The sequence below is a fragment of the Fringilla coelebs genome (assembly GCF_963513975.1).
Source record: "Fringilla coelebs genome assembly, chromosome: 5".
Taxonomy (NCBI): Eukaryota; Metazoa; Chordata; class Aves; order Passeriformes; family Fringillidae; genus Fringilla; species Fringilla coelebs.
The window spans coordinates 43,982,473-44,008,940 of record NC_140033.1 but is presented as its reverse complement, the minus strand read 5'-3'; the positions used below and the strand labels follow the sequence as shown (position 1 = coordinate 44,008,940).

The 26,468-nt window shown below is 39.4% G+C and overlaps 1 protein-coding gene across 1 annotated transcript in view; it reads right to left on the bottom strand.

The window, feature by feature from the left end:
* PLXNC1 (plexin C1) overlaps positions 1-26,468 on the bottom strand; it is a gene marked incomplete at its 5' end in the record, with an annotated part of 70,390 nt that overhangs the window by 28,081 nt on the left and 15,841 nt on the right. The window contains 15 exon segments of the mRNA XM_084206552.1: positions 2,534-2,637; positions 2,985-3,086; positions 4,146-4,245; positions 5,258-5,301; positions 5,304-5,331; positions 7,700-7,891; positions 8,007-8,213; positions 9,125-9,212; positions 10,465-10,644; positions 11,685-11,824; positions 16,211-16,264; positions 16,378-16,453; positions 17,817-17,886; positions 21,229-21,373; positions 22,364-22,478. Of these exon segments, the coding sequence (XP_084062678.1) occupies positions 2,534-2,637; positions 2,985-3,086; positions 4,146-4,245; positions 5,258-5,301; positions 5,304-5,331; positions 7,700-7,891; positions 8,007-8,213; positions 9,125-9,212; positions 10,465-10,644; positions 11,685-11,824; positions 16,211-16,264; positions 16,378-16,453; positions 17,817-17,886; positions 21,229-21,373; positions 22,364-22,478 (1,645 nt within the window).

Below are 26,468 nucleotides of genomic sequence, written 5' to 3'. Positions count from 1 at the left end.
TGAGCACACACTGGCATCTCACATCTAATCTTTCATCTACATACTTGGTTGTTCATCCCTCCTTTTCCTCATTCCTCCTGCTCTATTCTACCATACCAAACTCTTATTCCACTTCCTCCACTGGCTATTCCCATTTCTCCAGAACTTTAGCAACCCTCACACAAACTACCAAAAAAAGACACACACACACACATGCACACACAGAGTGGAAGAACCAGAACTGTGTTAAAGGTTTAAAATGTCTGTGAACAGGGAACAGGGATTGGAGCATTAAACCAAACAATTTGTGAAATTGAAGGAAAACAGAAATTATAAGACAAATTTAACAAGCAAAGCAAAAATCAGGCTTAGCATCAAGAACATTTTAAGAACAAATATAATATCCATTTAAGACCTACAAGCATTAAAAGCTATTAAGCCAGATCAAATATAGAAAAGTGAAGCAGTGGGAAGCAGAACAAAGATGGGGTGGATCACTCTTCATTTTAGGTATGGGAGTCCCTCTTTAAGCAACTTGTCCCATCCTAAGGGAGATGCCTCAGACAAATGGGATGAATTGCTTTTCTGAGCTGCCCATCTCTGCACTGACTACAGAAGATGCTCAGTCAATAGCTTCAATTTCCATGCTTAAACAGCTTAGACTGGATAAGACAAAGCCCATCAATCACACTGGAGGGCACAAAGAGTGCAATATGGACATCATTCTAACACATGTGGTTAGTGAGGGAAGGGTGGTTTGTCACTTTGACCCTCCTGTCAACCCTTCTGACATTCAGTTGCAATATATACCCCACTGGCTTTTTTGCTCTTCTATAATATTTGTTCAGTGGAGCACTGCTTTTCTGCCACATTCATACAGCACCAGGCATGTTTGGACACTACTGCAATGTAAACAGTAAGTACTTAGCAGAAGAAATTGGTATACAACAGTTTAAGTAACTTGCCTGACACTGTATGTTTGTAGAGAGCTAACAGTAGCAAGTGTACCTTTGTGGGAAAAGTATTACAAAACTGAGACAAAATCCAGTTGAAATAATTTCCAGGATGTGCAATGGCATGAGACTCACCAAGGCAAAACAGGAGCCTTTCCCATGTTTACTTTACAGACTGCAGCAGAGTGGCAAATTTTATACCTTTTTTTTCTTAACTTTTTATTTGCATAGAGCACAGCATTTCCACTGGGTCAGCTTCTACAGACTGTTACTGTTTTGACAAGGGAAAGTATAGGAAAAGGTATATGTTTAAGAATAAAACTGCTATTTTAATGCTAATATGCCTGGCAACAAAACAAACAGAAAGGAAAGAGATATAGGAAGTAAAGTTTCTTTTCCACTTTCTTCAAACCACCTGGTGACCCTCTAAAAATTAGGCTGGGAGCACAAGAGTAGCACCAGCAGAGATATTCCCAGAGTCCTTTGGTGTGAGAACTGGACCCAAATGATACAGGGATTTTACATATGTAATTGCTAAATATTACTCTGCCTTGGTGTCTGGTATTTGGTGTTGTACAAAAACCAAAGGCCCTGATTCTGTACTACCACATGTATTTAACTTTTTCACAATAGCCTTTGCTAGGATCACAAGCAGCAATGAAGTGAAGCAGTGTGCAGACAAGAGTGCAAGACTTGGCTGCAGCAGTGATGATTAACATTAAGCCTGGTAGATAATTCACATCCATACCAGTTATGCCCTAAACTAACCAAACTTCTACTTCCTGGTGTCAGTCATACAGGAAAACATCACCAGCTGAGATCACAGCTTCTGCCAATTGGATAAATGCTCATAAGCACTGGTTACAGAGTATATAATATCACAATATAATATTGAAAGCTGTGGCAAAGGCGCTTGTCAGCCTCATAATGTGCCACACAGGCAAAAAAAAAATAAAAATTAGGAGAAGTAAAACATTCAAGAGAACACCTCTTTGGTCATCTGATGCAGTGGCAAAAGCTGCTTCAATGAACACTGAAAATATCTGCCCCTAAACTGGAAAACATTTAACTACTTATGTAATTTCTAAGCATTTGAGCTGCACCCCTTTGAATCAACATCTTACCATTTCTGTCAGCACCTTGGTGTAGAAAGTCAGCACCATCTTAGAGCCATTTCTTCATCCCATAAGTCTAATTAGGAAGTGTCATGATGTTAGCTAGCATGTTAGCTAGCCTGACTGTTACTTTAATTAGCTATAGCATTGGAAGTGAAAGCATGGGAACAAAAAAAAGCAATGGATAAATTATAGCTTAGTTGAGATGGCCTGAAAGGCAAGCAGCTCAGTGAGGCTGAACAAAAATAAATGGACACACACAACCCTTGAAAATTCAAGAATATTGCTTTATCTACAGCACAAAGCCTTGGCTAAATATAGAGATATATTTAAGTGTTCTTTGGTAATTCTTGATTTAATAAAAGTTTCTTGTAAGAACAAAGTGCAATTACTGTGTAGTATTTTCTTTAGTTATTTGATCCTGACCTTCCTCAATTTTTTTACTATTAGCCAGGGCTGACAACTGAAAGACTTGTAAATATTTACCTCTGGAAAGAAAGTTCTAAGAGCAAAGTGTTTGTAGTCAAGGAAGGGAACCGTTCCAAAACTGTCCACCACATCTAATTCATCCATCTGCAGTTCAGCAAATCCTGAAAAAGCACCCCCCATCCCCACCCAGAGAGTTAGTTTAGTTGACACAAAATCACAATTATAACTTGGCCCCAGTAGATATTCCTTCAAAAGCAGTTTTCAGGGAAAAGGGGCTGTTTTTACAGCTGAAGCTCTTATGAGCTGGAAAGCAGCAATCTACTTTTTTGTTGAAGGAAATACTACATGCAATCCTATTAGCTCAGTGCTATCTGCTACTGCAGTGCATACAGCATTAAACAGGAACTCTGATACAACACAAAAACATTCTAACAGCTACGAAAGGAAAATGTTTATATAATGTGAGCTTCTTGACAGTTTCAGTTCAGAAAATACGCTGCAGACCTACCCTCACGTATTTCCTTACGAATCTCATACTCCAGCAGTTCAAGTTGCTGACTCTGTTTACGAGTTAACTCTTTGGATTTGTATCTGGTAACTACAAATGCCACTAAAAGGAAGAAAAAAAGACTCTGAGTACAGAAATCACAGAACAGAAAACTCCTATACACGACAATTTATTATCAAGAAACACGAAGGTTAATGTATATTTGCACAATTAGTGTTTTATTGTTGTCCCTGTACTAGTACAGTAGTTATCTGGATCTATATATATATTATATATATATTATCTGGATCTATATATACCCCCATCTTTAGAAAAATCATTCCTTTTAACAAGGTCTTGAATTGTCAATCCAACTTTATTTGAAAATGCAGCACCCCCTGTTATATACAGCCTGCACAGTGAGACACAGACTCTAACAACCACTTCTACAAGTAGCAACCTACTTAAGGTAGCACTGATTAAACAAAAAACCCAGTTGTTTTGAAAAGAAAATCCACTTACAAATTGTTAACTTTTCTAAAGCTTATTTAGAGAGAATAAAGGCATGACATATGATTCCTTTAAAAAATTAACTTTAAAAAAAAAGCAATCAACCAAATGATCAAACCCCGATACTTATTAAAATAAATTGGATTGACAAATTTATCAAATACATAACCAGGTAAAAAGACTCAGAATAAAAAAGTGAGCACCAAGAAGAGAAGGGGATAACTATTTACCTCCCTCACTTTAGTAATGACCCCCAAATTCATGAATCATCCAAATGAGACTGAGCAGAAACACCACAAACACTGACTGAGGATAAGCAGTTTGTAGTGTTCATCTGCCCCAGGGACAGGAGGGTAGCTGAGCTCTGACAGCTGGAAGGGACCAAGTTGTGAGTCAAGGATGTCAGTTCTGTAGCTTGCTTCATGAGGTGAAAGTGAGTAATCCCAGCAGAACAGACAGAAATTCTGCCTTGTAACATGCCTCTGACGTGCTGCAGTCTGATAATTAGGACTTCATCACCAAAATAGAGTTAACTTTGTCCACTCTTATAGGGAACAGGGTAAAATCACCAGACTGTTTGTGACAGCTCCAGACATGTGAGTTTGTATAGTGTCTGTGTCATGATCATACCCTTCAGCAAATCAAAAGCTGATAACACATTATTGTACTTACCTATAATGACACCCACCACAATAGGTAGCAAAATAAGAACATATAAATATATGTGTGATGATGTTGGTTTGACTTCATGCTCAAAATTTCCTAATTTGACCTGAAGAGAAAAGCAATGGCTGTGTTAATAGAGGACAGGCATTATATCAGTGCTTAAAATGACATTTAATGTATCTTAAAAAAGTATTTAAGGCACATAAGGACAATGGTAGATTATTGGGAATAATAGTAGAGGTTCAACAAAATGCCTATGAACCAAGATTAACTTAACTTTTACTGTATTTGATGTTTAAGCAGGGTAACAGAGCAATGATGAAAACATTTAGAAGCCCTTGTGTACCACCAAATTTTGTCATGCTCTGCTGCAAAGTAGAGCCCTCAAATGAAAGGCAAGATCTGGCCTTCAGCTGGGGCAAGTGGCTCATGCACTCAGAGTCACTGCTAAACATTTTGGCATTTTGAAACAAGGAAGGCATGTGTCTGCACTCACAGTGTTACTCTGCTGAGCAGAAATGTAAGATAAGACTCATAATAAGAATGAGGGAAGTAGAATTTTTCAGAGACACCTGGCCTATAGCCCCCTTCCCTATTTCTCTGAGGAAGTTTCAAGCTCTTTATGCAGGACATTGCTCCTGAGAGTCGTTAAGAAAAAATGCAACATACGATACGCGCACAACATGTACATGAAGATGCTACAATACATGTACAAACATCCCCCAGCCATGGGCTTGTCAAAGGCAGGACAGGCATTAATTCTTAGGGATACATGAAAGTGCTGAAGTCTGCCAAATGCCAAACTGAGGCATTTACCACTAATAATTATGGCAGAAGAAATTTCACAAAGGAGGATCTGAAAGAAGACTGCAAAAGCACATAAATAAAGGGTAGCTAAAACTATAAACAGGCTAGACACAAAAATATGTTTTGGCACATAAAAAGAATACCACCAAGTGCCAGGGATAAAAATGAGCTTGAGATAATTGAAAAGGAGGGTTGAGTTGAAATTATTTTGGGTTACAGCAGGGAAGGCAGAGATCTGGTGATTGCAATCAGTGGCTTGTCACAGGAGGTGAGCAGCCAGGGCAGCTGCAGACTGCCAAATGGATACTCACATCACAGCTATACAGACACAAGCAAGCAAAAAAACCCCACAGGCTGGAAGGATACAGACTTTATATTTCCAGGGCTACAAGGAACAGAAGACAAAGCAGATCTATTTCCTTCATCAAATGTTACTTCTTCCTCAAGCAGATCTATTTCCTTCATCAAATGTTACTTCTTCCTCTGATGTTTCTACGTTTTCACAGTTCCTATGCAAAGTTCTGGTCTGTGGCTTCCTTCTGTGACTTCCCACTGACCTTTTCCAAGGCTCAAATGCATTAGTGGCTAAATACATCACCCATCCTGTGCTAATACATCTACTTTTCTAGACTTCTCACGTCCAACTGAAGACTTCCTAAAGCAGAAATTTCTTTTACTCCTCCTAGTTTATTGAAAAGTGAGACAAGGCATTCACTTAATTATCTGCTCATATTTCGATTATCTATATTCTTCACCATAACCTTCCTATCTAGTGGTCTCATTTCTTTCCTTATCTCTTTTCTTGGTTATGAATCACAGACTATGTAAGGTACACCTGAATTAATCCAATTCCTATTCCTATATTAATTTCATTTTTCCGCATGACATTATAAAATCTTCTCTGGCCCAGTAATGCCTCTGAGCTTGATGTCATCAGCAAGTGTTACCAGTGCATGCCTTATTTTTGTGTTCAAGTCAGTGGTGATATTAAAGAATATCTGTGTGAATATCAGCATTGCCCAGAGCCACTTCCCCACACACAGCATGTGATTTTTCTAACCCCTGGTGCCCTCATAATCACCGTGTTAAATAGTTTACTGAATGACTTCCAGGTACATGTGATCTATAGCTTTTTTGTTGTTGAGGAAATCACTCATCTTAGAAAATAAAGATATCTAGCATTATCTGCTTTCATTAAAAGGATTTTGACAATTATCCCATTTTCCACTTACCTCCAGGTCTTTCATGAATAACTCAGAATACATACTCAAGTGTTACACAGAGCTAGGATTAAATCAGCAAGCCTCCATTTGCCGAGGGTTTGGGGGTTTTCCCATTTTAAATACTGGGATTTTATTTGCTGCTCTCCAGTCATACAGTACATCTCCTGACCTCTGTTTTATTAAAAATCTTTCCTACTAAGCCTACATTGTCATGTGTCAGTTTTCCCTTAGTGCTATGATGGGAATGATCCTGCTCCTGCTGTCTTGAGCCTTTTGATCTATCTGAATCTTCCTTCTGTCACAAGAATGGCATTTTCTACTCTGGCACCTTCATGCAGACTGATCATTCTGTCTTTGAACCCACACTCAATATCTTCTTTCTTCTGGAAAACTAAGGCCAGAGATACATTTATTCTTGAGTCAAACTTATATTTTATGCCCATTTTATCCTTTTTTTCAGTGGCCCTACTTCTTCTGTAAAGATCTATTCATAAGGTTTTAAAAAAATGTGAGGATTTGCTACTTCCATATTTTTCTTATGTTGGAAAAAAATTTTTAAGGTACTAGAAGTGCAATGGTACATGACAACCATTGCATTTGATTTGCTTTAGCAAAGTGGTGGCCTTTCTATGACAGTCACTTCTATGAAGTTTGCAGGATGAGCATGTGATAGAGCAGGGCAACACTGATTTTTAAATGCAACAGCAAATTCAGAAAGGCTTTTCCATGCCATAACTGGCTCAGATGGCAGGATCCACAGATGGGGGATCAGTTAAAAGTGATAAAATTCAAGAATAGCTTTGTTAATCTTTACTATGAGCCATATGCCTTGAAGTCAATAGAGTTATTTCAGTTTTATACCACCATACACTGCAATAAGAGTCTAGCATAATTTTTCTCCTTCATAAATGGTAATCATAGCATTAAAAAAAATTTTATCTTCATCTTATTCATGGAGCAAATATCTTAAGCTGCAATTCAGCTTTGATATCCATGCTAATGTCCTTATATTTGGGCCTGGCTTTGTGCCACATGCTCGAAGCATTTTAGCTTTCCCAGTGCACATTGAATTTCACCCCCTTTTTCATCCAGAAATGCCTTCTGCCTTATTGGTGATCTCTGAGACAGATCCTTACTTACTTTAGCAGGAAAAAGTGACTGGGAGAACACAATCCTTTTCCTCATGGCCACACTGGAGAATTAGATTGCTTACAGATCTAAGATGAGGGGCTCTCCTGGAGACAGTGATGTTCCAATGATGTCTGCTCTGCAGATAAGAGGTGTGACTGCTACTGCTCTCCTGGAGCTCAGCAGCAGCGGGTTCAGCTCTGCCTGCAAAGCTTAGCTCCGACACCACCCCACAGAAAATGAACTCAGTCCATCAGTGGTACCTAAGCTAGGCAGGTATGCTTAGGTATGAGGAAGAAAACTGTACTACCGAGCACCATGACAGCAATAATGATACATTTCACTACTCTTGTATAAACATTCAAACACTGCTGAATTGCAACAAAAGGGATTTCTACTTACAAAAACTTTCACAGTGGAAAAGTCAATCTTGTCGGTTCCTTCCCTTTTGAATTTGCACAGTATGGTGCTGCGGTCTGGCTTTTTGGTAATGTTTTGGACACTGAACCATATCTTTTTGGTCTGTGCGCCAGTCATATATGATAGATAAACCTCTACCTCCGTTTTAGAAATATTCAAGTTATCATTTTCTTTCTAGAGGGAAAAAATTGAAGGCAATGATCAGTCACTAAATGCAGTAAGAAAAAAAAATTATCTCCAAGCACTATTTTAAATGAGGTACTGTAGTTTTTATTATTTCAAAACTTACATATATTTTTAATTCCAGATCAGGATCCAGTTCAGTGTGCAGCTGGTAGTTAATGAACACTGGGTCTGGGTGATAGTGTAATTTGACACACGGTATAAAGGTAGAATCCACTTTTAACATCATATCAACAACTTTACCCTCTGTTGCATGGCTCAGGCTTGGTGTTAAATAATGATATTCAGATGCATTTCCAGGACACCTAGAGACCTAGAAATGCAATAGTAAAGCTCTCACAGTCATTAAAGACTCAATGGTGGGTACAATCACAAACAGAGGCACTCAAATTCATTTTAATGTCTTCCTGGCTACACACAGCTCCTTGCTAAACCTCTTCTCTGAGATCAGGGCTGCATGCAGAGCACCTGAAAAAATTTCTGTGTTGAGCCCATGTCTACCTTTAAGTGCATTTGTCACACACTCTGCACACTGCTTTAAGGCTGATTGCTCACTGCTAAGGTAACTGTTTCCTGCAATGAGACAGGAATTGTGACAATGAATTTTCCTTCTTTCCCCTCAATGCAGGTGACAAGAGAAGAGTAGGACAAGCTCTCCAGCACTCCTAGGAATTTGCCCTTTAACTCCTGGGAGAAGGGGTTGCTACAGTCACCACAGCATTGGGTCATTGTAGCACGGGGTCATCCACTGGGTGATTCTGCTGTGTTCTGGTCTCGGTGCTGCAGGGTCAACAAAGTGCTTACCTCCTCACAGCCTTGGAGAAAGGGTTTCATCCCAACATCAGCTCCAGCCTGCTGCCCCTCATTGAGGCAGTGGTACCATCTGGGCTTTCTGCACAGAGCCAGAGGGAAGTATAGCACCCCCTCCTCCAACACACCTGTATGTGGAGACTAGGGAGACTCAAAAAGGACAGATTTGTCCCTAGACCATAAAAAAAGCTCAGGGAATTATGCAGGAGAGCAGCTTATGTGTATTTGTGATTCTGTACTGAGAATGTCTTTAACTGTAATCCTGTAAGTGGTCATATTTATTTCAGCAGGGTGACTGACATGTCTGTGCAAGTGGTTGGAAATTACTGAGGTCTCTTCTCCTCAAACCTTAGGAAAACAACCTAATGCATCAAGAGACCTCTATTTGGTATTATAAAGGAGGTTCAGACTTACTGTGAGGTTTGATCTCTGGTCATCTGAAATAATCACACTGTCCACCACATTAAAATTTCTACCAGTTGTAGTAATTTTGCGACCACCACTGCAAAACCCAAAGCAAAACAAAACATAAACAAATGTGGTGAGAATATTATCTCTCATCCCGCAGACATGTCCTGCATTAAGGTTTCAGTTGTGAATAAACTACTCAAGTGCATTTTGCTTTGGTAGCAGACAACATAATAAAGTCAAACTGCAGAACAAGATACCTTGAGCTATAACAGTGTACTTCCACTTTTTCCTCATAATGTCATGGCAAATACTCTTGCTAGCCCAAAACCACGTTACTTGATTGCATACACATGCATACTCCTTTTCAGGGACGCTTCACCTTTTTTTCTATTTATGCAGCCAAAGAACTCGACCATGATTGAATATTCTGTCTCAAAGAAAGAGCATTGTGGTGTTTCACTGCCCCAGCACAGCCCTGCCTGTGCTTAATTCTTGCCTTCTTCAGGACAAACTCATCGTGCCAGGCTCCTCACAGGAAACGTTCTCGGTGGTGTTCAGATCATCTGTCTCAGCACACAATGCTGCTTGTGTCTGAGGGCTGTGGCTCACAGCCTCTGTTCTACAGAGTTGGAGTGGCTTAAGGTATTATTAATATCCAGCTGCCTGAGCTGCCTCTCACCTGGAGATGAGGGCATGCATCCTGGCTGCTTAGCTGCTGCAGCTGCCAGCCCAACCCATTACTTCAAATCCTCACTTGACCAGATATCAGATTCAGAACGTGAGAAGAGGTAAAAAATGTGAAAGAAGAGAGACAAGTGGAAAGCTGTGCCAGAGAATATCTTTAAAACTACCCTGTAAGTCTTTCACCAGGTCTGTGAGTCTCACACAGAACTCAGCAAAGGCTTGAAAAGAGCTCTTTTGGCTTTAAGGAATCATATTGTAAAGCAAGTACATCAGTGCACTGATGATTTTCACTTCACTTCCAATCCACTGATACTTTATATTATTTCACAGATGAAGGCTATATTAGCATCAAGAAATCAAATTAATTTGAGTTAGAATTTATGCTATCCATATTTTGGGTTTAGGTTTAGTAGGAACAGACTACTTTTGACTTCTATAAAGGAGACCTGAGGTAGGCAGAAGTCTACAGAATCCATCTTGCAGCTACTATGACCCTATCTACTAAATCACTTCACAGGCTTAAATTTATCCAACACAACAGGTTACAGCAGCCTTCCAAGCTTGCTTCAGCTGCAGTCTGGCCAAGGAAGAAGGCTCATATTGGCTCAGTGCAACTACATTTGAATAAATAAATAAAAAGTACAGAAAGACAAACTTACCTGATCCAGGAGGTATTTGGTGTAATTCTAGAACACGATGGCAGAGAAACATAATGCAGGGTCATTGGTGGTGAACATTTTTTCCCATTAGCCTGGATACATATACTTTTGGCCTCTTTACGTGTTGGTGGGAGAGCAAATGTCATTTGTGTATCATTTAGCACATTTCTGACTTTAATGCTGGAGAAGAAAGTAAACGAACACTGAAACACAGATGCCACTTATTGGTGTTACTACACGAAGCCTATAGCCTACAGCAAGAGATAGGAGAGAAGAGAACTGAATCTCTGTCTGAGCTGCCAGATGGAGGTGGAAAGAGAGCAGGGAGTCGAAGAGACAAAGTAGGGCATCTTTTGAATGAAGTTGCTATGTGACAATAATCACACAAAACAGTATAGATAATCAACCCTGGGATGAGGCTGTGTAATGCAACGTGTGATTTTGCTGTTTACTGTGTACTTCTCCATGCTGACAGCATGCTCCATGAGCTAGTCAAGAATGAGAATCTTCATTTTCCCTTCCTTTCTTTTTTTTTCTTTCTCTCTTTTCTCCCATTTTTTCACTCCTTCCTCTTTCTCTTTACTTCCTGTCTTACTCTCCTTCTCTCCTTTTTTCTCAGTGGTTCCCTGAAAATTCATGGTTGAAGCAAAAATTGGATACGACCTTTTCAAATGCTAGCTATGTAAAATGGGCTTCCTAATCACAGGCAGCCATTGCAGCTGCACCTGAAAATAACTGATTCAGAATAAGACTGCCTAATTATCTAGGGGCTTACACAGTGTGATCATCAACAGAGAAAAATATGAGCTGTTGTACAAGAGATTTCATTCCCTGGCATGGTGTCTGTGCTTTACAAGCAGAATCCTAAAATATACGAGGAATATTTTGAAGCAGAGGAGATTCAAACAAAAACGAAGGCTTTCCTGTGACCTAGCTTCTTGGTGCCTGCTAGAAGGCATAGAGAGCCACAGATAATAAACTATCCTACTGCTACTGAGAGAACTGGCAACCTGTCCATCCCTTGTGCTGTACTCAAACACCAAATTCATTTTCATCCTTAGGTAATTTAAAGTGAAAGTACAAATGAAGGAGTGCAGAGCATCCCCTGCTTTGCTGAGGAGAGGTATATGACCACTGTTCACACAGCCATATTGCTAGAGCAAAATGGATGGAATTTTCACCATGCAAAGTAAATAGTGTTATTTTTCAGTTTAACTCACACGTCTGGTTTACAGCCAGTGATTCCAGTCAGTATCAGTTTTATGCCTGATGCACGTGTAAAGTTTTCTCCTTTGACTGTTATTTCACTTTTGCCTAATGTAGAAATCCACAAAGGTTCAATGGATTGAATGCTGATATGCTATTAGGAAAGAAAGCAAAACAAGATCTGGTTATGAAAAGGCTGGGCAGATAAGCAACAGCTGTAAAAACAACCACCACTCAGGAATGAAGATTTTATGGCACTGGGATACATTTTTATTAATCATTTTAAATCCTGTTTAACTTAATCCTGGGAAATACTGTCAATCACAACTTCATTACAAAGCAACTATTTTCGCCTACATATTTTATATTTCAATTTATCTCATAACAAAGTTGCCTAAAGGAATCACAGTCTGACATGCTGGAAGGTAGGTAGCATAAAAACCCAGCTTGAAATGATACATTTCATGTGACCCCTGAAGAACTAAAAGAAAAGGCAAGACAAAACCCATGGTGCTGTCACTATGAGAGATCAGATGAACAAATGAAGGCATCTTTTGTGACCTGAAAAGGGGAAGCAGGGTGAAATCGTAGAATGAAAATTTGAGAAAGCACCCCAGAATTAGCTTTACTAGAAAGTCTTTTCAAAGTCATACAGAGAACTAAAGGTATAAAACAACTGCAGAGGAGTCTTTTGGTATCTTATTTTTACGCTAAGAGGTTCTCCAGCATTTAGAAACAACTCTAGTTTGCTCTGATGTTGTCACAGTCTTGCAGAAAAACTGAGTTCTTCTTTGTCTATATTTACTTATTCTAACTTACTAACACTACTGAGCAAGAAGAGCTATTTTTTTCCCTACTGTGTTCACTTGATACTTTTGACAGCATCTCATGTTTAATCAGTTTTGCTGCTTCCCCAGTTTTGCAGCCACACAGACTGCTTCCTCTCTGTCTGTCTTTCAGACAACAAACTGAAACATTCAAAAAAACAGGAAAATACGCATGTGAAACCACAAACTGTTTGGGACCTTCTCAGACAAATAATTTTTTGCTTAACTTTTAACTGCGTGTACTACTAGTTTAATTTGAGTTTTTAGAGCATTGTGATTATCCTGATTTTTGTTGTGCACCTGTGGACACATGCACTGGGAAGTTCAGTCTTTCTGATCCTGTTAAGAGTGCTGGTGCAAAGCTTCTAGGAAAGTCCATCCCACAGGTTTTTCTCACCATTAATAATTTCACGTACCTAAAGCAGCACTAAGATTTTGGGCTGCTGCCTGAGGGGACCATCAGGGTCACAACACTTTGACCATTTCAAAAAGGTCCCAGCACATTGTCCCCACAGGCTGCCACGGTTCACTGAATGCCAGAGCACTCCAGAGCAAATGAGGCATCTGTCACCACTGACTGAAAGCTGCAGCTTGTGCCTCAGGAAAAGGCCAGAGAGTGCAAAGGCTGGGGCCAGAGGGCCTCTAAAAGGGCTCCAAGATGACCTCTTGTGTGGATAACAGAGGAAGGCAAAGGAAATCCCTCACAAACAGCCTGAGGGGGAAAATTCACTCCCAGGACAATCTGGAAATCAGTTTAATCCTTGGGACAGGGCAAGTGAAGCAGAAATCTAAGAGATTAAAGCCAGGAAACCACTATTGCTTTTCTTCACCTGCATCCTGTCCTTCCGCTTGTGTCCAACCTCCAGCGCACCAAGGACAGTCAATATCCTCGCACAAATCCAGAAGCCAAGTACCACAGACAGGAGGAAAACACTATTTTGGGTTCTCACTGGTAACCACCAGGGATCCCTGAAGCACCAGAATAGCACAGTATCACACAAACACAGGGAGATGCCCCAGACTGCATCAGGCTGTGAACCCGGTGAGGGACATGCCAGGCGCCCATGGCTCAGGGGGGCAGGGGGAGGCTGCGGTGCCTCAGGGGGAGTCCTGCTCTCTCTGCCAGGCACCACACACCACAGAGGCTTCAGATGACCTGCCTCGCTTCTTTTCTTACACCACAAAGAAATGACGGAAAGTATTGTTCACGGAAAGTTTCGGTCCTCTCTGCCATCACTCCTTCCCTGAGGCTGCACAGCACAGAGCCCTGGAGCCTCCTGGAGTCAGTGCAGCCACAGCACTGAGGCAAGGTGACCCCAGCTACTCAAGAGTCCAACTCCCACCCAGCCTGACTGCCATAATCTGCAATACTTGGCTCAGCAGCAAAAGAAGCCAATGATTTCCTCGCTGAAAACAGGAAGGACCCAGTGCCCTCACTGGGGTCTGCAGCGCTCATTCCCCAGCGCCACACAGCCCCTCTGACCTTCCAGTTGCTGCATGGCAGGGGGAGCAATGCCCAGCGGCAAGAGGGGCCACAGCAGAGAGGCAGAAGGATATTTATAAAAAACACTAGTTGTGAGGCATGTGATTAAAGTGTAAACATGCAAAGAGACATACAGAAAGCGTGCACCAGGTCCTCAGGTAATGTAAATCAGCACAGCCCTGTCAGCTTCAATAGAGCTCCATATTTCTGAGCTGCAGCCTCCTCCCCCCTGCTCTGGACAGCCTAGCACTCCCCTGGGGCGGTGTGAACCGTGGCAGCCACATCCTCGGAGGTGTGGTGAGCGTGGCTGCAGGTCTCAGAGAGGAACCTGGCAGCAGCCCAGGTTAAGCAGTGTCTGCCACCCCGGGCAGTCCCTCTGTGGCACAGCCGCTCCTGCATCGCTAACGCAGGGCCCCGAAGAGCTGGATGGGGGAACCAGCCCAGACAAACAATAACCTGCTGAAAGATAACACTTATTTCCAGCCAAAGCAGCTCCCTAGCCAAGGGTACTCAATCCAACCACTCCAACTGCTGCTCTGGCAGGGGAGGGGGAAGGTGCATGCATAGAAACCAGCAGCTGGAGTCAGGAGGAGGGCTGGGGCTGGCAGTGAAAAAAAGTATATTAATCTAAATGCTCAGCTGGGGTTGTGGGAAAACACAAATCCTCTTTCTCTACTCTCCAGTATGTTCTCCTTAAAGCACAAGCAGTCAAAGGAGAGCAGGATTTCAAATGCAATTTCAAGCTCTCTGAATGGATCAATCACTTCTAAATAAACATCTGCCTTTGCACTGCCTCTGGTGCTTTCACTGCCTTGTCCATCACTGTCTTTCCAAGATAAGGCATGTGGAAGAAAGCCATCTCCCAGGCAATTCCAACTATTTACCAATGTCAAATTAATGCACTTGGAAGCAGAGCAAAGAAGAATTTCCTCTGTTTCACCAGCCATAATGCTTTAAATGCAGATCAAATCCAGAATATTAATGCTCAGAAGCACAAGTATTACAATCCCACGCTCTGTGAAAAACAAGATGTATTTTGTGATTTTGTTTAAGTAACAGCAGCTGAGCAGCTGAATTTAAGAAGTAATCCCTGTCTTGAGAGGTAAAAGTTTGGGTAGTTCTAATGAAACACTTAGAGATAGTCACTATTTATAACAACTATGCATCACTCTCAGAAAAGCAGAAACCAAAAAGTGTAGGCAGCCAATCTCTACGTACTTACTCATCAGTCAGTTTTCTCTCCACTACTCATTTCTTTCCTAACACCTGTGATAAGCAACCACTGATAAAAAGATCACTCAGCTTCATGAGAAAATAAAAACATTTTGATTCCATAAAGAATGAAGGGATAACCTTGTGGTTAAAGGGCTGACCTATGACCAGAAATTCAAAGGCTGGCCTATGAGACAAATCATTTAGACTGTATGCACACATACAATCTATATGAATTCTGCAGAGAATTTAGTAACCAGATTCAGCAGGTACTTTGGCAGCCTCAGTGACACTTCCTCCTTCCCAGTGATCCAGCTTGTGTGGATCCATCTCCAGTTTTGTCTACAGCCTGGAAACAAGGAAAATTTTTCTGAAAGTGTGAACTAGAGATTTACTAACACCCATGGATTTCAGTTCCTGGACTCATCCTCTAGCCACTTCTCTGTTATGCAGAAACTGGGTGGCACATCCTCCCCTTCCTTCTGCTCCCCTGGCAGCTATGTTTCAGGGGAAGCTGTGATCTGGCTGCATAAAATGAGGAAGAGGTTTGAGACTCTGAAGCCTAGTTTCCCAGAGTTGTCTGTGACAGCAGAACTCAAACATGCTTTTAAGCCTAGGTAAGATATTAAGCCTGAAATGTTCTGCTTTTTTTTGTTGCTGTTGTTGGTCAGCTCACATGTTCCAGCCCTCAGTGTGCTGGCTCCTGTGGAGTGACTAAATACAGCATACAGGGACTTTGGCATTTAAAGCAATGTTGTAAACACTGCATCTAGAGGTAGGCACGTGACAATTGCAGTTTTCACTGTCTCAATGCCTGCATCTGAAACATAAGTCTTTGCTGGTACCTTTAAACACCAACAAAGCTCTAAGAAAAAATAGTATTAATCCAAATTCTGCATTATCTTCCTTTGTAAATGACTGCCTCCTCATCCATATCTGTCTTTTTTTCTGCAAAGTCCTCTGATTTCTCCCCCAGCCCAGAGAGCCTTAATAATGCTATCTTAAAATGCTAACTAACCTCTGTTTTCTGCATAGTGGTGATCCCCTTGGAAGCAGCTGCACTGCAATCATCCTGGGAAAAAAAAAAAGCATTTCACCATGTCAGGATAAAATAGAGACAGATTGCTGCTCAGATAAAAAAAATACAAGGAAAAGGGGATTCCAGTTTTCCCCAACAAACTTCACCTGGCAGGTGGTGACAGGAGAGACACGTATCCATTCACAGCTGGCACACTCACCCTTGTGTATACACCGTGAGCAGCTGGTAACACAGAAACAGAGTTTTTGTAAGACACAGGAACTCAATCTAGGTTCAGTCATGAATGTCAAATTTCAAGTGACAGAAAAGAGCATAAACCCAAGGGAACAACCAAGCAAACATGTAATGAAATGGGTAAAAGTCCGTTTGCCCTCCAAGCCTATTGTTCTGCTGTACTTATTCTGAGAAGAAATTTAGTATGAAATACAATCTGTATTGAGATGCTGAGAGTAATTTCAAAAAAGGCAGGAAGCAGAGGAAACACTTTGGGTTACATTTTACTGTGATTTACTCCAGTACACTGAGTGGCCAGGTAGTACTTTTTAACCATTAAAGGACAGAAAACCATCACTGATTTTTTTCCAGCTTGTCCGAACCTCTGTTCCATGTGTGTAGTGCTAGAAAGTATTGCCAGTTTGCTATAGCCTTCATCTACCAAAAAATGTGCCTGTTCTGAGACTAGTTAGTCACTATCTTGCTTTGCAATGCTTCTATCAATATGGAAGAGAGCCAAGAGCAGCACAGTCCCTCTCCAAACATGCTGAGAAATGCTCTGATTTAGAGAAAGACAGCTCCTTCCCCATGTTCCTCCAGGGACAGGGAAGTGACGGGCCACTCCCCAAAAAGCAAGAGTTTTATTTCATCCCAGGTGCTCAGGAATTAGCCTTTTTGCATAGGGGAGGAGCATTCTGAATGGGAGCACTGTAGTTACCTACAGAATATGTTAGCCAGATCTTTCTAAATATTAACAACCACCTATCATAAAGTGTTAGGCCACGTACTGGGCATGAATACTTCCTCTGCCAGCTCTCAACAGAGAGTCTGAAAAATTATGTGTAAAGAAGAATAGGTATTCATTATTCCTATTAGCAGATTACATGTTACTTTCTGGTTTAATTATATTCATGTTACCTATAGAGCATATTTAAATTGCATCTGGGTCTAATTTAAAACAGCTTCACAAAGTGATTTTAAAGAATCTCTTGACTTCTCTAATCTAGGCCTTACCCTGAGTACCAGGGGCCCACCTTTCATGCAAGGACAAAAAGAATTTTAATCTTATTGTGACATCCTTTATTATCTCTTCAGGCACTTGTCATAAATTCAGTTATTGTAATGACTTTCCTACAGTTAGTTTCCACGGTCCCATTAAATAAGGGAATCATCTGAAGAAGTAGCTTTTTGAGGGGAAAAAAAAAAAAAGAGAAGGGGGAGGAAGTGGGCCAAGAAAACAGATCTGACTATCTTTAGTGCCATGTAGTTACTTGATAAATAATTAAAAAAAAGAATGATGAATGACTTTAGCCACTTTCCTCCACACACACATCAACCCCACAATGAACTTTAACAAGAATAAGGCTCTTACTTTTTCAACTGAAATGTTTGTGTGATATTCCAAGAGCTTGAGGACAGTGATGCTTCAAGAACTAGACAATCTGGAAAAATGCACATGTTAGGTATATGATGGATATTAGATGAAATAACAGTTCAAAAATAATTTGAGTTGAAAACCCATGGTAGCTGTTCTGTGCTTGGTGTGCACCTTCTCTCATACATTCACTCACACTTTTGACTGATAAAAATAACCAGATTTTGTCCTTCCACAGAACCCTTTAGCTGAGTTATGCCAATGCTTTATACACACATATTAATTAAGTTTGATACCACCATTGCATGACAAATAAAAGTAATGTTATTGTCAGGATATAGATAAGGAAATGCTACTGTGAAGCAGGGATATAAAATCATCTCTGAAAAAGCACAGAGTGATATATACTGTGGTATAACCAGACCCTGAATTCAAGTCTTCTAACACAGCAGACTGTTCTAATGCAAGAGACCCCACCATACCATACTTCTCTCTCTTTCTGTCTCACAGACTTGGTTTCAGAGTCTCCTTTTGTAATCTATGCAGTAGCAATTTTCATCCTATTTAAATCTTTTATGATTGCATGAGTCAATTTGCCATTATTTCAGCTAGCAATTACTATACCAACAATTCACTGGCAGCTGTGGTATGAAAGAGTATCTTCCCTTACGAGCAGAATACCACATCCAACAGTAGAATTAGATATATACCACTTAGGCCATGGTCTCTTTCATCTGTGTGCCTGCAGATGTGTAGTCTGTGAAATGAATGGCTGCCTGGGATCAAACGAAACCCACGTTTGCAGACTTTTCTGACTTCTCTATCCTAGAAAGTAGCTAACTTTTTAATACAGAAAAGTTACACGGATTTTAAGTATATCTATCTTGCAAAGGTAGAGAAACCTTTGTCTTTATCACAGGCTGGCTGGTTCAGAGGAAAGCCAGCTTTGGCTACATCTGTGTTGCTAATGTCAGCATCTCCAACCTCCACATGGCAGCATGGCAGCTTGGGTGCTCACTGCAAAGCTCATCTGAACTGCTTGTTAGAAACAGCCCTTGGGACCACTCAGATGTTCAAACACCTTACTAACTGGATAGCAGAATCTGACTTTAACAGCATTTTTATGCTTAAAGATGTGGATGAGTACAGACAGACATTCTGAAATCTTTCATCAAACACTTATTTGCATCTACAGAAATCTAGTTATCAGCAGAAATCTGACGTGTTGATACACAATTGCCTAAATCAATATATGAGAAAGGTCTCAGGCCATGAGCTACAGAAAGAGTAAAATACTCCTAGTATTTTACTAGAAGTAGTAAGTAAAAGTAAGGAATTTATCTCCTACTGGCAGAGCTTGTATTTACTTTTAAGCTTGTATAAATACTTTAAAAACAACACTGTCAAATATGCTCTCCTGATTCTGTCTGTTGAAATTAATGGAACCTATTATTTTCTGTATGGTCTGCACTGACCTTTTAAAATGCATTAGACTGCACTGAGTAGCAGGTATTTTCAAAATGTTTTTTCCAGGAAATGATACCTAAAGGAGTTTTGCAAGTGCATCCTCTTGTGAAACTGAGGTCACTTGACAGGAGATACCACAAATAGACAATGTTACTTCACACTTGAATTATCCACTAAGAGATCTCAGCTCACAGGAGCATGTGAGTAGCAGTAAATTACTGGCAGGCACAAGCTAACCTCACAGCCTTCTGGTTAACATTGCCAAAGGGCTCGTTTTTGGCACAAAGCACAGGCAAGGTGAGCTGGCTTGCACAACAACTGTTCTCTGAAAACCTGCTAATGGAGTTAAGAGAAAGCTTTAGTCTGTGAAGACAGAGAACCAAACTATATACTCCATAATTACAAGATAACATGGTTTTTAGGACTGGGTCAATAAAGGACATTTCCCTCTTAAAAATCCACTAATAGTGTTTACTAAAGACAGCTTAATAGATCAAAATACTCATGGATATCACTCCAGCTGTCACTTTCTAGTGACAGTCTTTTCTTCTCAATTCCCAGTGCTGGACAGGAACTTGACACAACATTTCTGTGATGCTGGAGGAGTTTTTCCCATACAGCCTACTCAGATCCAAATATTCCAAAGAGCCTTCTTCAGGGGCAAGGGTCCCTGAGAGAAAGAGAGCTCTTTGTAGCACTGAGCTCTTCAGAACAACGGGTCCTTGAAAATACCTGGTAAATTTCATTCCTCTTCATCTACCAAGGTTTTTATATAGAGAATTAGATTCATGCACAGTATTCCATGTCCTTTGGGCTATATTATTGAGGGAGAGATAGAGGCAAAGCATGTGTCTGTTTTCTGTTTCCTCTTCAAGTCACTTAAAAACATGTGGGAATCCTTGTGTTTGCTGTCTTCCTTAGTTTATATTAAAACTCTTGCATTCTAACATAAGCAACTTTAGGAAGTTATAAGGCCAATCTCTGTTAAAAAAGCTTTATGCTTCTATACAGACTCTTGAAGAAATTCAAGGGGGACGTGGCCCTACTATTAGTCAAGTAAGACTCCACTGTGAAGGATTATGATCCTTGAGACCAAAGCCTAAAGAACAGCTCAAAAGTCTAGACATTCAGTAAATTACCACCTCATTCTAAAACTTGTAGCTGCCCATTAGATACACAAACCAGATCTCAAGCACTACACATCCAATACAAATCGCTCAGGTACCTAACTCTGAGAACCACTGGTGAACAAAGCAGTGTCAGAATTACTGCAAAATGATTCAACCAATAATTCAGGATGAAGGAAATCAAGTCAAAAGGATGTACCCACCAAACTGCCCCTGAACCATCTATTTTTCTGCTAATCTTCCACACAGCACAATCACTTTCTCACAGTGTCTAAGTTAGGTTGAAACAGTTAATTAAATGATAAGATTATATATTGTACAGACATTCATAATTAGATTCTCCTCTTATTTACATTACTACAGCTTCTTGCAAAGGCAAATTCGGTTTGCAGATTAGAGAAGAGTTAAGATGGGTTAATTTGTCAAGGCAAAGCCTAGACCAACACTGCTTCCATTGCTCCAGCCAGCTTGATTGTCAGTGCAGTTATCTTAAGTTTCCTTAGACAGTTATTAATGGCACCATGTAAATAAGTATTCTAATGCTAAGGCACTGCACTGCCACAGGGTCAACTGATGAAGCTGCTTCCAGCCACAGGGTGGTTTCTTCAAAGGATTCTATATTAACACAACTTTAATCACCAAGAACACTGTGATTATACTCACATCACTCAACAAAATATGAATTATTTTTCTTCAGTGACATTTAATAAAAAGCATTATGTACTTTCACACTCATTAGGCCTGTATTTATACAGTACTCCCCAGTATTAAAGAACAGTGAATAAGCATTAAATACATTTAATAGTAAAACATACCGTTATCAGTTATCATTGGCGTAGTTAGATTGCAGAAACAGGATGAATTTTTCAGCACTACGTTTTCATAAAATATTTCAACAGTTGTTACAATTTTTATCATACAGAAAGTAAGGATTTTGCTTACATTTGCGGTCACAACAACCTATAAAACAATAAAAACAAGAATACAATGGGGGTTTTGTTACACTTGCTAAGTCATCACCTTGTCTCTACAGAAAATGACAAACTATGAAATGCACAAAATGAAAATTTTTGTGGTGAAAGCAAACAATTCACTGAGTAAACTCTCAAAGGAGAGTGACTCTTCCAGCTGAAGAAGCAATACAGAAAGTTCTAAAAGTAACAGCATTGCTTACTTCCAGAAATAAAATGGATCTGTATGGTATGTTAGCAAGCAATCTTAAATAATTTTGGAGTTTAAAACTAGAATTTTGCTGTGTTTTATGCTGTTATATTTCTTTAAAAAATATTTAAGTAAGAATCTTCACAGAGAGAGATCGTTTGTATCCATAACCAAAGAGCACTTAATTATGAAACAGAACTTATATTGTAATGAGTTATCCTTTGTTTCTGGCTGCATGTGCTTTACAAATATGATTACATTAGTGTATTCAATCAGGAAATCAGAAACAATAGCGTGCAGATTAAGTGGCCAGTCACAATAGTTGATAATCAAATATTCAAGGCTGTGTGTGCTGTGAACAGATACAGAGTAAAGACTAATATCAAGCACTTAAGAATTTGTGTTAGCATATGTGTCCCAATGAATGTTTTCTAACTTGCTACAAAGCTCAGAACTTCCATACTGCACTTGATATACAGTTACTGGAAATATTAAAATAGCTGATACAGTTGGAAACACTTCCAAGCAATGTTAGCATGGTAAATATTTGAAATTTTGACTCAGCATCATGAAGTGCAGCTTCAAGATATGTTTCATAGGAGAGAAGAAGAACGTCTATCTAATTTACACATTGAGCTTACTGAGACTTCCCAGATATTTGCCAATTGTTGGGGTAAGAGGAACTAATGTATGGAACATGGTGACAAAAGAAGACAAGCTGTAATAAGCAACAAAATTACGTATTTTAAGTCACAATAAACAAACACATATAAAACTGGGTGTACATACCTGATATTTGGCAGGGAAACTTAGCAGGATTTTCAGATCTTTATCAGGTGCATGTGAAATGTTATACCAACCATTTATGCTGTTTGAATGTGTACAATTTTCTTTTAATGTGCACCTAAAAGTATACATAAAATTATACTAGCCTCCTTATCGTGCCTTTGACTTCAGACACTGTACTTCAACTTATTTAAAGTTACTGATTTTTTACAGGAACACTATTGATTTCATTTTTTTTTTAGCAGAAATATGGTTATAACTGCAAAAAGCTTCAGGAAAACAATCAGTAAAATCTTCTGCTTATCAAAATTAATTACACTGCATTGATATATGCTCGAGGGTTTTCATTAAGTCAATGGAACTCAAGCAAACATGAGATGCTCGGCCAGTAACAGTGGAATTGGTAGCCCGGGAAGGAATTCATCATTGCCAACTTGACTGTTCCATTGGACAGCACTTGATCTGCTCCCCTCGCTGCCCCCCAGCCCCCCTCCACACTCTGAGGGGAGAAATACGTTCTTTAGGGTACAATTCACCCATCCTGTTTTAGACATTCCCACCAAAATGAAATGAACCACACCACAGAAGCTGCTTGTTCTCTCCAGAGGGTACAAGAAGGGATGGGAGTGAAGCTCAAATGTAAAGCTCGGCTATGAATGTGCATAGCTCATGAGATGCATCCTCATCCCTAATCTCCTTTGTCACACACTGATTTGAATGGTAATCCTTCCTTTTTGTCAGTGCACTTGGATAAAAACACTGGATTTGAAAAGGTTCAAAATAGATTTCTCTGTCTTCAAGCACAAAATACACTTCAGAATTAGGATAGCTCAAAGTAAATACAAATGTTGGAGATGTCAAATTGTAGGAAACAAACTGTGCAGCAAAAAATTAAGGAAGAATGAGGAAACACTAGGGTACATAAGTACTACAAAGATTACACATATTAAAAACATGTTATAAGAAAAAGACAACATAGACATACAAATTAGATGGACAATCAATGAGTTTGAAAGGTGACTCCTTAAAAGACATTCTGTCTGCTGTCAACAGTTTATGAACAATTCATAGATTAACTCCAGGTAATTTCATACAGTTAGCAATTAAAGACAAGTAAGTACTAACTGAATATATCTTAATATTTTAATACTAAGATTGAATATTTATAAATCAATGTAACATTTAATAGCTTTAATTCTACTTTTCTACCAAATGTAGTAGCATATATAGCTTCAATCTTATGAACAGTGACATCTGCCTGGCATGAACCATTCCTTTTCTACAAACTGGAAATGAGTTCACAGTTGCAAAGTATGGTCCTTTTTCATTAGAAGCTCACTGTAAAAACATATTTCAGAAACAATGTGTTTTCCCTCCAAAATGAACAACATATTCAACAAAAATATCCACCACATTCCAAGATGCCCAAAATAACCCCACAAATCTTAGGAACCATAAAGTCATCTTCTCTGCAGAACAAGATGTTGGCAATTGGAATGCAGTTAAGCACAAGGTCACTTCCTTTGTGGTCTAACTCAGGAAACTGAGTTCCTGCTGGACAAGAACCTGGTGGGGTTTTGCATCTGAATACATTCAGACCATAATGATATTGTAATAAACTGGGACTATATATGCCTGACATATTTCAAACTGTCTGAGCTAGGGTGAATTTCAGTCTCATTTATATCTCTCTTCCCCCTGCTGAGATCACAAAGGCTCATTAGCACCACAGTTTTAGAGCCACAGAAGACAGACTCTGTCATCCACAGATGTGCATAAACCACATTCTCAAAAACATACAGGCAGGTAATTCACACTGGCAATGAGGAAAGACAAAAGACATTCTACAATTTCTGACAGGGTGAGGATTATAATGGTAAAGATGCAAGGCAATACACTTACAGTATTTGGCACTAAATAAGCGTATGCATTTCAGTGATGCTAATATTGAAATATTTAAAAACTGTTTATCAAACTGAATATTTACAATTGTCCCAGGAAGAAGCTACTTGCTTTCTTAAGACTGCCTGAGGAACACAAGCAGTGAACCTGTGAAGAATCTGAGAGTTTAATAGCAAAACCAGTAATGCCACCCAGGGTCACGCTTGTCTTTATGTGAGGGAAAAATGCACCTTTTGCTGCTCTAAAAGCTGACCTTTAACACTCTAACAGTGTGCTGTGAAGAAATTTTCACAGGAATCAGTCACATCTGATGCCCCTCAGCATAAATTCTCAAAATTGCCCTGCAAAGGCTAAGAGCAAAATAATTACGCTCACCTAAAGATGACATTATTCTGTAATACCCCTATTTTTAAAAAAATTATATTGATTGCAAGTGAATGAATATAACAGACAAATATTATTTGTGAACCACAGGATTCTGAAAATTAACACATAGACTCAGACAACTAAGTTTGGCTTTCTTGGAAAGGTGAACTGGACCTTATACAAGCATGAAGGTACAAGGTATGGAAACCCCTGGATCAGACTTCAGACGTGCCTAGATATGTGCACAGAGAGAAGCACAGTTAAGATTTTTTTTTTGATATTCCACAGCAAACTACTTCTTTCTAGTGCTAAAGATTTCTCTACATGATTGGAACTGAGTTCCTTTTATTTCACTGTGATAACACAATACTTATGCAAACTGGTTCATTTGTATTCACTAATCTTTGTTACCTACAGATCCTAACATACTTGCCTTCTCTGTCCTGCTAAAGCATTCTGATTTCCTCATGGAATGAGAACATGCTTTCAGAAAAAGCTGAGGCTTCCTTCTTTCTCCAGTGTACCAACCCCTGAATAAAGTCCACTGACATCCCACACATTGACTACATGCAAAGGTAACTCTGGTCATGTTAGATAATACATTGTTTTGTTTCCATGTGGAAAGTGCATCAATACCTTGTATTTGAATTGCATTTCAGCATAATTCAGGCAAACCTGATTCATCTACAAAAAAAAATCTAGAAACATTAGGAGAAATCACACAATACTGTGACTAACTGGTTTGCAAGTGAAAAGGAGAATTTATATATGTCCCTATGGAAGAAAGAGTAGAAATAGGAACAGTGGAAATATTTTGTTTCATTTTGTTTTCACTTGCAATGAGATGCACACATTTTTTCATTAAAGGACTGGATTTTAATTCACACTGTCCTTAAAATGAAAAATGAGCATTGCTAGTAAATTTTACATAAAATTGGAGTGTGTATTTTATTTTACAGAAAATTTATTTCCCTGTAAAAGTAGAAAACATCATTGATCTCAAAATTATTATGGAATATATTGCTTTAGTGGATACATAAGGACTTTGACTAAAATACTGGCTAAAAATGTCTGTCTCTATTCCTAAAGCTTTAGAGGTGTCTCTTCAAAAAGTCAAATATTTAATGACATTAAGTATTTAACAGTAAAAAATTATGTGGGTGTTGAACAGGACTCATATTATAGTAATTCATTTTTTCTCTAAAAGAGTAAATTATTTCTGTTTCAATCAAACGGAAACTTTCCGTGATTCCCCTCATGAGCAGGGGATTTACTGAGTAATAAGAGTTATTCACAATCTCTTTATAAGGCAATTAAAAGCCTGAAAAGCTCAGCACTGTTACACACACAGCTTCTATCAAGGAAGCAAAAGAGAGTTTGAAGAAAACACACCACAGAACAAATACCTACTCTCTTCCAATAACTACCTTTGCAAACACAAAGTAGCAGATCTTCAGCAAAATCACGCTAACACCAAATGGGTAACAAACCAAAATGAGTAGTATTAACCTTCTAGAAGAGGCTACTAGTGGAATTTCTCAAAAATCTATCTTATAGGCACTTTAGTTTAAGATTGTAATCACTGACAAATTGGCATAAAAGAAGGTTTACACTGTTGACATCTGCTGATGATACAGAGTTGGGAACATTAACATGCAAAGGAAGATAAGAATATCACACAGGAAAACTTGGATAACCTTGAAATGGAATGACATTTCAAAGCATAAAGTACAAGAACATGCACCTACAGCAATAAAAATCTCACAACCCATATGTGTTATAGACTGGAAACTCATCAGTTGGAAAAACAAAAAGAAAGAGAAGGACCTGGGGGCATTAT